This window comes from Perognathus longimembris, chromosome 28 (assembly GCF_023159225.1).
Source record: "Perognathus longimembris pacificus isolate PPM17 chromosome 28, ASM2315922v1, whole genome shotgun sequence".
In the NCBI taxonomy this organism is placed as follows: domain Eukaryota; kingdom Metazoa; phylum Chordata; class Mammalia; order Rodentia; family Heteromyidae; genus Perognathus; species Perognathus longimembris.
Genome location: NC_063188.1, coordinates 772,126 through 787,710, shown reverse-complemented (window position 1 = coordinate 787,710; position 15,585 = coordinate 772,126). Strand labels below are relative to the sequence as shown.

Below are 15,585 nucleotides of genomic sequence, written 5' to 3'. Positions count from 1 at the left end.
GGGACAGTGCTCAGGCCCTGAGTCCAAGGCCCAGGACTGGCAAAAAATAAAATAAAATAAAAAGTCTGTAGGCCAGGCACTGATGGCTCACACCTGTAAACCTAGCTAGCTACTCAGCAGGCTGAGATCAGTGGCAGCCCAGCAGGAAAGTCCATGAGAGTCTTTTTTTTTTTTGCCAGTCCTGGGGCTTGGACTCAGGGCTTGAGCACTGTCCCTGGCTTCTTTTTGCTCAAGGCTAGCACTCTGCCACTTGAGCCACAGCGCCACTTCTGGCCTTTTCTGTATATGTGGTGCTGGGGAATCGAACGCAGGGCTTCATGTATGGGAAGCAAGCACTCTTGCCACTAGGCCATATTCCCAGCCCCCATGAGAGTCTTTTTGTTGTTGGTGGTGGTGGTTGTGGGGCTTGAACTCTGGGCTTGGGTGCTGTCCCTGAGCTCTTCAGATCAAGGCTAGGGCTGTACCACTTGAGCCACAGAACCACTGCTGGTTTTCTGGTGGTTAATTGGCAATAAGAGTCTCATAGACTTTCCTGCCGGGCTGGCTTTGAACCACAATCCTCACATCTCAGTCTCCTGAGTAGCTAGGATTACAGGTGTGAGCCAGCGGCTGGGCATCTGTGAGACTCTTATCTCCAATTAACCACGAAAAAAAAAGACAGAAGTATAAGTGGGCTGAAGTGGGAGAGTGCTAGCCTTGAGTGAAAAAGTTAAGGGACAGTACCCAGGCCCTGAGTTCAAACCTTAGTACTGGCACAAAGAAATAAATTCTATAAAAAGGGATATGGTAGCCAAGTGCTGGTGGCTCAGGTCTATAGTCCTAAGTACTCAGGAGATTGAGAGCTGAGGCTCGAAGTTCAAAGCCATCCCTGGCAGGAAAGTCTGTGACTGTGATACTCTTATCTCCAATGAACCACCAGAAAACCAGAAGTGGTGACATTGCTCAAGTGGTAGAGTGCTAGCCTTGAGCATAAAAGTTCAGGGACAGAGCCAATGCCCAGAGTTCAGGCCCCCTGACTGACAAAAAAAGGGGGGCACACTACTGCATAAATTATTTGTGCAGTACTAATAACAATTCCTGGGATGGAACTCAGGGATATGTACGTGCAAGGCAAGCACTGTACCAATGAGCATTTCTCCAAGCCCACAGGAACATATTATAAAGAGTTTGGCACTGACTGAAGGCTGGATTATGGCATCTATCATTATCTACATACAGGAGGACAAGCTCAGCTTGATGTTTGCAGTCCTGGCATTGTAAGTGTTCTTTCTTTCCCTGGTGTGCCTCTCCTCTCCTCCTCTAACTTGACCCTGACCTGCCAATGTAATACCTTCACTTCTTGAGGGTTGATGTGCACACAGAACTTTTTCTGGGACTGGCAGCATTTTACCATCGGCCTTCTAAGTTCATCACCTGACACTGCCCCTCATTTTGTCCTAACTGCTTCTGTACCCTAGGATTTGCTTGTCCAGGGCCCATACTGGATTTGAATTTAGAGCCTGGGTGCTATCCCTAAGCTTTTGTGCTCAAGGATAGCACTCCACAGCTCCACTTCCAGTTTTTTGGTGGTTAATTGGAGATAAATGTCTTATGGAGTTTCCTGCCTGGGCTGGCTTTGAAGTATGGATTTAGACCTCAGCTTCCTGAGTAGCTAGGATTATGGGCATGCGTCACTGGCACGCAGCCCAAGGCGGATTTTCATTTCTATGCCTTTCCCTGGTCTCATACTGGGCTAGAGGAAGTTGGTGAGTTCCCTTGGGTCCCTCAGGCCAGAGCCACGTGTTTTCCAAGGCTATAGCGGAGGAACAACATGAGTCACATGTGAGCTACTGCCCATCCTGTTGATGGCAGTGGCTGTGGACACAAAGGCTGTCTTTTTTTGTGTGTGTGTGTGTGTGTGTGTGTGTTTTTTTTTTTTTTTTTTTTTTTTTTTTGGCCAGTCCTGGGCCTTGGACTCAGGGCTTGAGCACTGTCCCTGGCTTCTTCCTGCTCAAGGCTAGCACTCTGCCACTTGAGCCACAGCGCCGCTTCTGGCCGTTTTCTGTATATGTGGTGCTGGGGAATAGAACCCAGGGCCTCATGTATAGGAGGCAAGCTCTCTTGCCACTAGGCCACATTCCCAGCCCACAAAGGCTTGTCTTGTAAGACTGTGGAAGCAGGTTGGCTGAGCCTGGGAGCTCTGTCCCCTCCACACACACAGAATACCATCACCCCCACTTCATTGAGGACAACATCTGAATGCATTTTATTCCACTGGGCCATCAGTTTATTAAGAAGTCATCCAGAAGGTGGGTAGTGGGGATGCTGACAAACAGTGTGGTGCTGATGTTTCATTAGGGACTTTGATCTGGCCCCAGTGACCTTGTTACCCAAAGCCAGCACGCTCCTGTCACCTGTGAGGCAGGAGGCAGAAAGGCTTGCAGGCAGGCCACCAGGTCTGGCTCACTGAAAGGAATCTGTTGGAAAAAGGTTTGGCCTGCCTGCAGTGCAGTGAGTGTGTGTGGAAGGTACCCCAAACTGCCAGGGGGCTGCTACAATGACAGGGACTCGCAGGAATTGGAAAGAGATGACATCAGGAGTGGAGAAGGGCTGGGGCTGGCTGCGTGCCCAGCTTTAGGGGAACAAGAAGATGGGCATGTGGGCCCCCATGACAAAGTGCCACGGCTAGCTCCGCTGCCCCCATCACCTCAAGTCGCTGCCGCCTCAGAGCTCACACATGTTGTGGCTGGGGAGCCTCCTTTTGGGGCATGGCAGAAAGCCTCCACTTTGCACTGGCACCGCGCCGATCTGTAGGCTTGGTCCTGGAGCTCAGTTGTGCTAGCTGGTCATGCTCCTTCGTGGGATACAGCCTTCCATCTCCAGAGCCTCTGGCCAACCCTCATACTTGTTGGTGTGTTTACTGTTCTTCATATGCTGTGAGTGTAGGGGAGGAAGTCATGGCCGGGCCCTCTGGGACAGGGAACAGAGGCTGGCCAAGGCCCAGGCTTTTTACCTTTTCTGCTCTGCTAACCACCTGTACGTCCTCCAGGCCCTTACCCTCTGCTCCACCCCAGGGCAAACATCTGGTGCTATACCCCTTGACCCATGCCCCTAAGCTGGCTTTTTGGTGATTATTTTAGAGACAGAATTTTGTGCACTTTTCTGTCCAGGCTGGCTTTGAACCTGGATCCTTCAGGTCTCAGCCTTCTGAGTAGTTAGGATAACAGGCATGAGCTACTGGCATCAGGCTTGAGGGGTGTGTGTGTGTGTGTGTGTGTTTGTGTGTGTGTGTGCGTCTGTGTGTCTGTGTGTCTGTGTTAGCCTTTCAGAAATTTTTTTGTTTTTTTTTAAACTGTATATATATATATATATATATATATATATATATATATATATATATATATATGTCTTTTCTTTTTTGGTACTGGGGATTGAACCCAGGACCTTGCACTTGCTAGGCAAGCGCTTTGCCACTGAGCTACATCCCAGCCCACTTTCAGAAATTTTTGTAAGGAGCAGTGCTTAGAGTCGTCATGGCTTTTGGTAGGACCCTCCTGAAGGTTGAACATTCTTTCAGATGTTTGGGAAGGAAGTTTCTTAGGTGAGTTTTGCCAGTGTCCAAACTTTGCCATTTAAAGAAAGACTACTGAAGATGAACAGCCAGTGTACCAGGGCTGCTCTGCTGTACCTGTTCAAAGGGACTGCTGTTCTGCACTCCTTTGGCTCCTACAAACACCCAGCTGTCCCGGAAGGCGAGCTCCTTTACATTCCTGCTGCCCAGCTCGCTAAAAAGCTTCCTGGTCTCTTCATTCATCCTGCCATGCAGAAGGAGGAAAGGCGCGCTGTAAGCTGTCACTGTACAGGGCTGATGTGGAGGCTGGCTTGGTGCTCACTTACTTGGTGGCTGGGTCGTCATAGGATGCCACAAACACCAGAGTGCCTTCGTGCAGTGGCCGAATGAACTTCAGCAGGTCGTTAACATCTGGAGACAGGGGGGAGAGCCTGTGGATGGGGAGCTTCCCTCCCCACCACACATCTCCCCCCAGCCACTGTGCTCCCAATGAGGAATACTCCCAAAGTAGGGTGTGGGCCATGGACGTGCTGCATCTAAGGCCACCAGGATGGCACTAGGAAAACTGGCAAAGGATTCAGGGCTATCTTGTCCCCAAACACATCCTCTAGACGGAGATGGGGGTCTCCTTCCTCCCTCCTGCTTTCTGGGAATCCACCAGCTGGAGGCCTGGCTACCACTCACCTCCTGCCCACATGTCGAAGGCCCGGGCCTCGATGAGCTCACCATTGACCCCTGCATCAAGAGGAGAAAGTCCTGCTGTGGAAGTTGTCAGGGCCCCAGACCAGTCTCAGCATATGGTAGGTGGCAAATGACAACTGTGCGGCCCTTCTGGAAGCTTTGCTAACACCACCCTTGTTCAGGTGGCTGGACTCTCGGTCTGCCATTTGAGGCACCCTCCAGGCTGTCATGCGTCCCTGGGAAGTGTGGGCGGGGAGAGCCAGGGGAACCCTAGGGGCTGCCTGCAGCTGGCAGCATGGGGCCTCACCGTTTACCAGGGCGATGTTCAGCCCACGGCCCACGTTGTCCTTGACGCTGCTCATGAGCCTGGTGGGGGACAGAAGGGTTTCTGTGATTGGTCACAGAGTCCCCAGGCCTTGCAAACCCAGCCGGGACTCCCTGGCACAGTTCCCAGCCCGGATGGACCCCAGAGAGCTCACATCTTATCTTCAAGGCAGATCTTGGGCCCGATGACGTTGGCAGCCCCGCTAACCATGCGAAAGGCCAGGTGCTCCTCAGGACACGGCTGGGGTAGGCCACACTTGTACTTCCTGGTCCGTGGTTCTGAGCAGGGACAGCAGTTGTGACCCATGGGCCTGGCCCTGGGGTCACTTGAGATCTGAGAAGGGGAGGTCAGGACCAGCCAGGGTAGATTAAGTGACCACAGGCAGGGAAGTCTGGTAGGGCAAGGTTGAGGCTATGCACATAGTCTTGTCTCTCTGGCAAGGGCCAGGGACCCCAGGGAGTCTTTTCTGCTATGGGCAAGAGAAGAGACGCAAGGCTGAGGGCTGGCCTGACAGAGCCAGAAGGGCAGGAGTGGAGACCATCAGAGGGGGAGGCCCCATGATATAAGGCTTCTAGCCAGGCCACAGTACAGAAACTGAGGCAGGTGACAACATGGTTCTCCAATATCCTTGGCCTCACTCTAAGGAAAGATAGGAGAACAGGAGGAAGATGACTTCTGCAATGAGGTGAACTGGATTCTCACAAAAATATATGCTGGACCTATAATCCCCAAACTTCAGAACATGGCCTTCTTTGTAAAGATGGCTCCTTGCTGACAAGGTAGTTAAGATGAGGTCACACTGCAGAAGGGTAAGCACTAAAGCAACATGACTGGTGTCCTTATAAGGGAAGAAGAGACAAAGGTACACAGGAGGGAAAAGACAATGGAGGCAGAGATTGGACAGCCATTGCCCAGGAGGACCTAAGGCTACTAGATGTGGGTGAGGTACAGCAGGATCCTTGCCTGGAACTTTCCGAGGCAGAACAGCCCTGCTCATACCTTGTTGGACAGTTCTTGTTTCCAGAATTGTGAAAGAAGAAATTTCTGTCCTTTAAAGCCCGTTTTGTGATGCTCCGTTATGGAAGCCCCAGAAATGGATAGAAATTTAGGCTCTGGGAATTGAGGTGTTTATATAACACATACTTAAAAACAGAGAAATAAATTTGAAACTAACAAACGCTGTAGAAAAAAGGCTGTGTGGTAGAAAAAGCCTACACTGTTCTGAAGAAATTGTTGGTAGCTGGGCACCAGTGGCTCATGCCTGTAATCCTACCTACTCAGGAGGCTGAGCTCTGAGAATCACAGCTTGAAGCCAGCCTGGACAAAGTCCATGAGACTCAGCTCCACTTAACTACTCAGAAAAAGCTGGAAGTGGCACTGTGGCTCAGGTAGTAGAGTGCTAGCCTTGAGCAAAGGAAGCTCTGAGTCAGCACCCAGGTCCAGAGTTCAAGACCCAGGACCAGCGAAAAGAAAAAATTACTGATATGTATGTATGTATGTATGTGTGTATATGGATAGTAGCTGGTTATGGAAGCACATGTCTGTAATCTAGCACTCAGGTAGAGCAGGGTTGCTGAGTTTGAGACCAGGGTGGACTAAATAATGAGGCTCTATCTCAAAAAAATTTCTTATCTTGATACATTGTATATTGTATATATGTCTATCTGACCTAGAGAAGGGAAAGAAAAACAGGGCATAAGGTATCACAAGAAATGTATACACTGCCCTACTATGTAACTGTACCCCTTTTGCACAACACCTTGTCAAAAAAATTTGTGTTCAATTAATAAATAAATTAAATAAAAAAATTTCTTAGAGGGACAGGGCATGGTGGAGAACGCCTACAATACCAGGTAGGCAGAGATGGGAGGATCATAGTTCGAGGGCCAACAGGGGCAAACTTAGTGAGACCTTATCTCAAAAATCTCAAAAAAACAAGGGGACATGGTAACTCAGGCCTGGAGTCCCAGGTATGTGTGAGGTAGAGATAGAATGATTATGGCCTGAGGGCAGTTCCAGGCAAGAGCAAGATCCTATCTGCAAAACTAAAACCAAAAGGCCTGGAGGTATATGTCAAGTGGTTAGAGCATCTGCCTGGCAAGTACAACGCCCAGATTTCAAATCATGGCTAGTACACGAGACAGCAACAGAAAAACAATCTACTGTTTTCCGGAAAACTTAGATAATCGTGAACAGAAGGCTACTAGGAATAGGACTATTAAAGGCACTTAGATGAGGTTTCAGAAATGAGGAAAAAGCTGGGTGCTGGCGGCTCATGCCTATAATCCTAGCTACTCCAGAGGCTGAGATCTAAGGATTTGGGTTCAAAGCCATAGTGCACAGAAAAGTCCATGAGATTATTATCTCCAATTAAACCACCAAAAAGCCAGAAGTGGAGCTGTGGCTCAAGTGGTAGAGTGCGAGCCCTGAGCAAAAAAGCCAAGTGAGAGTTTGAGGTTCTGAATTCAAATCCTGTCTCGGGGCGCGCGCGCGCGCACACACACACACACACACACACACACATATTGAATTTGAATAATTAGCTGAAGAGATTTCTGAGCCCACTGTTAAAGGCATGGCCCGTTTTCTTGTTGCTGCTATGGTAAAACATGAGAGTAGAGAGAAATTGAGGAAAGAACCAACAAACCATCAGGATGAAGGGATCAGAACATGGTAATTTAGAAAATATTGGGCTAACAATAATGCAAAAAACTAGTGTTCTCTAGAGAGAAGGGTTAAACAGGCATGTTCTGCAGAGGACTTTCCTGCCTTATAGCTAGGGACATCATCAGGGAGACAAGAATCCCACAAAGTCATGGCTGGGAGTGGGTGGTTCATGGCTGTAGTCCTAGCTACTTGGGACGCTGAGATTTGAGGATAGTTTGAGGCCAGCCTGGGCAGGAAAGTTCATGAGACTTTTATGTTCAGTTAACCACCAAAAAAGTCAGAAGTGGGGCTGTGGTAGAGTTCTAGAGTTGAGCAAAAAAAGCTCAGGGACAGCATGTAGGCCCTGAGTTGAAGCTACAGGAGTACTGCATACGCATGCATGTACACACACACACACAAACATACACATCACGCATGTGCGCACACACACAGGAAAAGAAATATGGTCAGCTTGTACTGAAAGGGACAGAGGCTGTAAAGGAAGTAGGGTGGTTTTGAAGGTAAAGCTAGGGAAGTAGAAGCTAGAGAGTGCATAGAGGGTGAGGTCACCTTCGTGGGCCCAAAGAGGAGAATCAGGCCACAAAGGATTAGTCTCAGGTGCTGAAAATGAAAGGCGTATTCCCTGACAGATTTTAGACTTGCTTGAGACCAGTGACCCTTCCTCCTTTCTTCTTTTTTCCCCCTATTTTCTCTCCTCCCTTTTTGCTTGTGCTGGTACTGGGATTTGAACTCAGGACCTTATGCTCTTGCTTAATGCTTTTATTCAAGGCTAACACTCTACCACTTGAGCCACTGTTCTACTTCCAAATTTTTGGTGATTCGTTGGTGCTGAGAGTCTCATAAACTTTCCTGCCTGGGCTGGCTTTGAACTGTAATCTTCAGATTTCAGTCTCCTGAGATTACAGGGGTGAGCTCCTGGCTCTATTTTCTTCCTTTTGGAATGGGAATGTTGACCTTGTATTTGTGTCTTCACTGTATTCTGACAACAGGTAACTCATTTATGAGGTTCACAGTCAAGCAAGCTATGATAGCTAGTTTAGGGAAGGATAGGTGAAGAACAGAAATCTTGAGGGCAGGCAGGGGTGTCACAAAGGCATCATGAGGCGCAGAGGGGGGACAGGGATTTGACAGGAGCTTACCTGCAGTCACTGAGTTGTCGGGGCCTGTGGATACAGAGTTATTTGTGTTAATGTGGGGGCCTCCTTGGCCACACTGCCCTTCGGATGCTCTGTACTTAAGTCTATATGGGATTTAGATCCAAATGTTTGCTCAAGGCAAAGGCAGAAATGGATTTGGAAAGAGTGCCAAAGTGCCTGTCACAGGGTACAGAGTCCCCTCCCCATCCCAGAGCCCAGCAGCAAGCTGACCAGGTGGTACTCCCAGCATTCCAAGGGGGGCCTTCCACATCCTACTCTGACCCTACTGAGTTGCATGTGGTATAGGGCTGTAATTAAGGATTGTTGCTTCCCAGCCAGAGCAGCTGGTTGGTAGGAGATGGGTATAGTTGGCATCAGGAGATAGGATGAGGGAAGTCAGAGGTAGCATGTCAGGAAGGCTATGGAAAAGCCAAGCCCCACCCCTACCCCACTGTAGGTGTCAGTCCCATGGTCACCCTGGGGGCCTCTGCAGCGAGACACGAGGGGGGCCCACACTCACTGGTGAAGAGCTGCTGGATTCGAGGGAAGCCACCACCAGGCCCACCCAGGAGAATGGTGACTAGGATCCAGGTGAGCCCCACAGTGATGACCAGGGCCACGATGCGGAGCGGTCCTGGAGGCAGGACAGACATGGGGCAGGCCCACCTCAGACACCAGGGAAGGAATACCCGAATAATCCCATGGCCTCTCACAACCACATAGCCCCTTCCACTGGGCAAGAACTGGTGGGAGGACAGGCTACTGGGGACCCATCACCACTCAGCAGGCCCAAGGATACTCTCCTGTGGCAGGTGAAGGGAGGAAACTGAGTTCAAACCCCAGGGTTGCCATTTTGTTCTTCCTGGAAGGTTTACAGGGGATCTGTATAGCCCACTACTGCATAGGTCCATCCCTAGCACTCCTCTCGACTAGCAATATATTTGTGTCTCATCCTTCTGCCCCTCTTCTCCTCTTGTGCAGAAAGTTTGAACTTGACTCCCCTTTCCTCATGATGATTACAGTGTTATGCCACAGTGACCTGTTGGCTCGCATTTTCCTTGACCTCTCAGTAAAGGTGCCTGATGGAAACATTTCACCTTTTCAACTTTTTAAGTTTGGATAGCCCTCCTTGTCCTTGGCTACAGGGCCTTCCTCCACCTTCCCCTTTCAAGCTGGACTTTCCTAGGCTTCTGTTCCAGGCTGCCTTCTGATCCTTAGATTCTGTTTGTGGGTAATTTCATCTAGTGCAGTGTGTGTGTGTGTGTGTGTGTGTGTGTGTGTGTGTGTGTGTGTGTGTGTGTGGTAGTCCTGGGGCCTGAACGTGGTGCCTAAGCATTTTTACTGAAGGGTATTGCTATATCAATTCTGTCACACCTGCATTTCTGTCTACTTCAGAGCTTAGACTAAACACAACATAGCAATAATACCTTATTTTCTAGGTTCAGATGTAATGTGTTTTGAGCCAGCCACTCCCTTCCAAGATGTTCCTCACTGTCTGGTTCCACTTAGGTGTATAAAGTAGCTACTTTGGTAGGCTTGAACTTCAGTTGCCAAGTTCTGGTCTCCATCTCTCCCCCTGCTCTGTATTTGTGCACTAGGAATTCTTTCTTCCCCCACAAGCCATCTCTATGTGATTTGCCAGGTAGGTACACTGTCACTTTAACCATGACTCCAGCCTCTTTTGTGTTGGTTACTTTTGAGGTCGGGTCTTGCTTTATGCTTGGGCTGTGAGCCTTTTACTTGTGCTTCCCTATGTCAGTGGAGATGATAGGTGTACATCACTGTGTTCAGGAAGGATTGGCCTTGAACTGGGGTCACTTGGATCCCCAGATGCCTGCCTGTTCAAGTAGCTAAGATTACAGGTGAAGGTATGTTCATGTTAGTTGTCCTGCTGTCATTAGTTCAAATCCAAGTCCAACGGCAGCTTTGTTAGTTTTCCTCTAAGAGCATGCCTCTCCCTGCTCTGAGCTCCCCCACTTAGGTCCCACGGTCCCTGGAGCCTGTGTCCCAACTCATTTTTCAAAAAAGAGTAGGTTTGTTGTCTGAGTTGGGTGAACAATACTAATCCACATCTTATAGTTTTGAAAACTGAAGTGCTCAGACGTGAAATGATTCTCTTAAGGTCACAGAATGAGTGTTTGTGCACGGTTCTCCATTTTCGGTACCAAAACCAGTGGCCACCCCGGCCCCTCCTAGCACAGACGTGAGAACATTTGGGCCTCCCTCCCGTTCTCTGTGGAAGCCACCAACCTGCCAACCTCATGTCCAGTTCCCCCGCTGGTTGGGACCGCCGGCAGGTGCACTGTTTGGGGGCCGTGAGCTGTGTAGGGGGTATAAAGCGGAAGAGCAGGTCTGGGTGCGTGCCAGGGCCAAGTCTGTGTTGAGCCCCGGTGGGAGGCAAGCGCGATCGGTGCTAAGACTTGGTCCTCCAAACATCCGGCCAGGCTAGGTTCTTTGGGAACGCCAGGACAATACCTGCCTGGCAAGGAGGGTCCTTGGGAACGAGTCGGATCACTGTCGGGTTTACAGACGCCTCCGGGGCTAGGTTGTCCAAGTTGTTCTCCCGAACTTGGGCCACTGCACTGGGGGTGATCCAGGCGACTAGGCTCACCGAGGACTTGTCTGGCCGTAGAGAGACGTGGGTTCGGCAAGGAGGGGGGCTTGTCCGGCTGGCGATCCCAATGTGCCCGACGAAGGAAGATGACACAGTTGCGTAGAAGCTGCAGGGCAGGCCCGACAATGGCGGCGTTGGGAGGGCTACAGCCTACTCGCCCCGCCCCACCTTCTGCTGCGCGCCTGGCAGTCTCCACCGCTAAACCCGCCCCACCGTTCGCTCCAGCCAACCGGTAGGTGGACCCTAATCCAGCCCCGCCTCTGCCGCGCGCGGCCGCTGAGCCGCCGGGCCACTGAGCTGGTGGAAGAAGGTCGGCGTTTGCCAGGATCCCGGGAAGCCGAGGACGTGCACGGGCACGTAGTTAGCAATGACTGGAAATTGGCATTTGTACCTTTTAGAAGCACATGTAGGAAAAACAGCGGAACCTGACACAGCCAAAGCAACCAGGCAGTGCCTTCCGCTAGCTTTCCTTCCAGTCTGTCCTGTTGGGAAGCGTGCGCTTGCCTGGGTCACGCACCAGGCAGGGAGATGGGGATTCGGAAGGAGCCGGTCACACCCAGCTCTGGTTCTAGGGGACTCGCTCTCCACCCTAACGTGACGGAGTAACCTCTCTCACAGCCTTCTACCGGGCCCACAGCTTTCTTAAGGGTTTTCTTAATGAATGTGGTGGCCTTCCATGTACTTCTGGTACCGAATCATTCTCATTGGGATCCAATCAGAAGCAGCTCTTGACTACTTACACCCATGGGCTAGCACCCAGGCCCCAGGAACCTGCAAAGCCAGTGGTTCTTACATGACAATGTTTACACCCTGCTCAGACCATACAAGAAAGGTTGATTTAATTAGTTCTCCTGAGGGCGAGAAGCAGCAGCTTCCCTAGGGTCACGACGGGTGTGTGATGGCCTACACTAGAAGCCTGGGATTCAGCTCAGAGTCTTCTGTGCATTCCAAGTCCACCTGTGACTTTTGTCTGGAACCTACAAGTGCATGCATGTAAACCCAGGGCCCAGACATGCTCTGCCTCCCCCACACTGCTACCCTGTCCTTTTCTTTTTCCTTATGTATTAAGTATACAAATACTGTGTTTCAAAATATTTTCATAATTGTATACTACACCCACATCCCATCCCCCTCTGTGGGTGCATCCATAGAATACAAACAACACCTCCACGGTGATACACACCAACCTCATAGCAACAGTGACCAGAACAGACAGGAAGACACAAGTGAATACAATCAACAATAGGGATCAAAGGGATTTTTACATTTATCTGTAATGTTCCAAAGCCTTAAAACAATTTTTTACACAATGTCTTGCTTGTGGTTCTCCTGTTTAAGCCTACCAAGTTCTTAAAAGTTTATAATTAGGTGAAAATAGGAAGGTGTTTTTTTTTTCAAGTAAAAAGACAGATTTATTGAGGAAGTAAAAAGTATACTGACCAGGGTCACAGCCCAGACTCCAGAGCTGGGACCACGTGCCCCAGGCCACGCACAGAAAATAAAAGGTTTTTTAAAAATAGGAATTATGATGTGTGCTTGTAACCACAGTACTCAGGAGACTGAAGCAAGTCAGTTGAGAGTCTGTGGCCAACATGTAGACAGCCTGTCTTAAAGCAACAGTAGACAAGAAGCACTAGTTAGGCAGCCATGACTCACACCACTGATCTCAGCTATTCTGGATTCTGAGAACAGAAAAATCAACGTTTGAGGCCAGCCAAACCAGAAAAAAAACCTGAACTATCTAAACCATAACCACTATCACCACCAAAAACAGCTGGAGATGTGGCTCAAGCAATACAGCGCCAGCCAAGCAAATTCAAGGCCCTGATTCAATCCTCAGTACTACGGTAAAGAAACAATAAAAATAAAAATGTTGCAAAAGTAGTACTGACAGTCCTGTTGTTCCCTTCCCAGAAGTGACATTGTATATGATGGTATTGAAGTCACAACCAGGAACCATACACTGACACACTACTGTTCAACAGTACACAAACCTTAACCATTTTTCACCATTGTTTGTGGTTCGGGAATCAGACCTCCCCTCTTTTATTCTATTGTACCTTTCCACCTGATGGTGTCACTCACAGTCAGAGCAATTGTTCCCCTTTAACTCAAGTTATCTCTAGAAACATTTCTCCCACACATCTATCCATAATTGTGCTTTACTACTTTCAAAAGTGCTTTTCAATCCAGCAAAAACCTGGAAGTGAGGTGTGGCTCAAGTGATATATCACCAGCTCTTTTAAATTATTACAAAGATGATATACAGACGGGCTACAGTTATGTAAGCCAGATAATGATTATATTTCTTTTTGGAACTATCAGCCCTTCTCTTGCTCTCTGTAGATCATCAGCTTTGAGTGAAAAAGTGAGGCCTCAATTTCAAGCCCCAGGCCTGTCGCACACACACTCATCCACGCCCCCCCCCCCCCCGCACACAGGGTAACCATCAGTTTCCATTAAATCTTATTTGCTTTTTGTTCCTTTCTGTATTTGTTTTCTCCATCTAGTAGCACCTATCAGCTTTCTTCTGTGCTTCATGCACTTTTTCAGTGAGAGTGGCAAATTTTGGGCTGGAAGCATGGCTCAGTTGGTAGAGTGCTAATCAATGAACAAAAGTATCAGGTACTGAGTTCATGTCTCTGTCTCAGACCTGAAATAAAAGGGAGAGTGGCTTCCATCTGTACCTCCTATCCATGCTTGAAAGACAGTTTCAGGGCTGGGGATGTAGTTCCACCACAAACAAAACCCCAGGATTTTCATTTTCATTATTATTATTTTTGTTGTTTTTTTTTGGCCAGTCCTGGGGCTTGGACTCAGGGCCTGAGCACTGTCCCTGGCTTCTTTTTGCTCAAGGCTAGCACTCTGCCACTTGAGCCACAGCGCCCCTTCTGGCCATTTTCTGTATATGTGGTGCTGGGGAATCGAACCCAGGGCTTCAAGTATACAAGGCAAGCCCTCTTGCACTAGGCCATATCCCCAGCCCCTTCATTTTCATTATTGAACAGTAGGATTGTAGATTGAAAGTTATTTCCTTCCAGGATGTTGAGGATTTTTTAAAATGTCTGTTTTCTGTACTTTCTACTATTATACTGCTATTGCTAGATATTGATTCCTTTTTACTCATTCTGCTTAGAGTTAGTTGTCTTCTGTGCCTAAGGATAAAATTAGAACAATTTGCTTTAATGATCTTTAATTATTTTGTTTTTACTTTAGTAATTTTTCGGGTAGGGTCTTGTATTTTTTGCCCTGCACTGTGACTTTCCTACTGGGATAACAAGTTTGCACTACCACACCCAGCTTTTTGTTGTTGTTGTTTTCCCAGGATGGCCTCTAATTGCAATCATAAATGGTCATGATAGAAACCCTTTTACTAAAACATAAGTTAGTGAGATGTAGGTGGCTCATACCTATAATCATAGCAACTCAGAGGGCTGAGAGTCAGAGAGTCATGCTTTCAATCCAGCCTGGGCAGAAAATTGGCAAGATACCATCTCCAAAATAAGCAGAAAACAAACCTGGGCTTGGGAGTGTGGCTGAAGTGGTAGAGTGAAAATAAGTCAAGCAATCTTGAGGCTGAGTTCTAATCCCTAGTATCAGCAAAATATTAATGGCAGGTTAGTAGGAGAAAAACATAACACGTTTATTTTGCTGTACTTTTATGTGACATGGAAGCCTTCACAGCGAAGACCCAAAGATCCAGTATTACCAGGAAATACCCCCTCAGACTGAGAGACATCATTCTTGCTAGTCAGTGTTGTGTTTCAGATAAGAGATTTGCCTAGCTACCCAAGGATCTGGGACCTCTGCTGCTGTTCAACCAGAGGCAGGGGCCAGCTGTGGGCTCTCATGCCTATAATCTCATCTACTTGAGAGCACAGACAGGAGGACTGAGGTTTGAGGCCAGCCTAAGAAAAAGTGCAGGACCCATCTGGCACTGGTGGCTCACACCTGTAGTCCTAGTTACTCAGGACCCTGAGGGCCGAGTACTGGTTGGAAGCCAGCCAACTCCTCGGGACTTGATCTCCAATTAACTAGAAAAAATGCTGCAGTGGAGGTGTAGTTCAAAAGTTGTAGAGTGCCAGCCATGAGCAAAAGAGCTGAATGAGCCAGGTGCTAGTGACTCACACCTGTAATCCTAGCTAGTCAGGAGGCTGAGGTCTGAGGATTGCACTTCAAAGGCAGTCTGGGCAGGAGAGTCTGTTAGACGCCCAATAAAATACTCAGAAAAAGCCAGAAATGGTGCTGTGGCTCAAGTGACAGAATGCTGTCTTTGAGCACAAAGAGCAAGGCTCAGGACAGCACCGAGGCCCTGAGATTGAGCCTCAGAACCGGCCAAAAAATGGTAACAGAGGGGGGAAAAAAAAAAGGTAACAGCAGTTACATATCCATTGCTTTGTAGCCCAGGTTGGACTGAAAATCTTGATCCTCTTATCTCAGCTCTGGCCTCCACAGTGCTGGGATTACAGGCATGTACCACCACACTGGCATTCAATGTGTGCTTTTCTTTTCCTTCCTTCCTTCCTTCCTTCCTTCCTTCCTTCCTTCCTTCCTTCCTTCCTTCCTTCCTTCCTTCCTTCCTTCTTCTTCCTTCCATGTTCCCTCCCTCCCT

At 48.6% G+C, this 15,585-nt stretch overlaps 1 protein-coding gene across 4 annotated transcripts; it reads right to left on the bottom strand.

Moving 5' to 3' along the window:
- Positions 1 to 2,239: 2,239 nt before the first annotated feature.
- On the bottom strand, positions 2,240 to 11,121 carry Fam3a (FAM3 metabolism regulating signaling molecule A). Of its 4 annotated transcripts, XM_048335537.1 has the most exons (10): positions 10,835 to 11,121; positions 10,610 to 10,679; positions 8,880 to 8,993; positions 8,363 to 8,386; positions 4,711 to 4,834; positions 4,539 to 4,597; positions 4,235 to 4,285; positions 3,877 to 3,961; positions 3,668 to 3,794; positions 2,240 to 2,913 (listed from the first exon to the last, which is right to left on the bottom strand). In XM_048335537.1, exons 2-10 carry the CDS (start codon positions 10,620 to 10,622, stop codon positions 2,818 to 2,820), a joined length of 693 nt encoding a protein of 230 aa, XP_048191494.1. In that variant the 5' UTR covers positions 10,623 to 10,679; positions 10,835 to 11,121; the 3' UTR covers positions 2,240 to 2,817. The 4 variants fall into 4 exon arrangements, with proteins under 4 accessions (XP_048191494.1, XP_048191493.1, XP_048191496.1 ...); XM_048335536.1 differs by having other exon boundaries at positions 10,610 to 11,121; XM_048335539.1 differs by having other exon boundaries at positions 4,711 to 4,889; positions 10,618 to 11,121.
- Positions 11,122 to 15,585: the final 4,464 nt, after the last annotated feature.

Excerpts from the sequence above, each read along its gene's own strand:
- Fam3a (XM_048335536.1), bottom strand. Across the intron at positions 8,387-8,879 it reads AATCCAGCAGCTCTTCACCA|GCCCCGACAACTCAGTGACT; the intron begins GTGAGTGTGGGC and ends CTGTATCCACAG. Across the intron at positions 4,598-4,710 it reads ATCTGCCTTGAAGATAAGAT|GCTCATGAGCAGCGTCAAGG; the intron begins GTGAGCTCTCTG and ends GTCCCCCACCAG.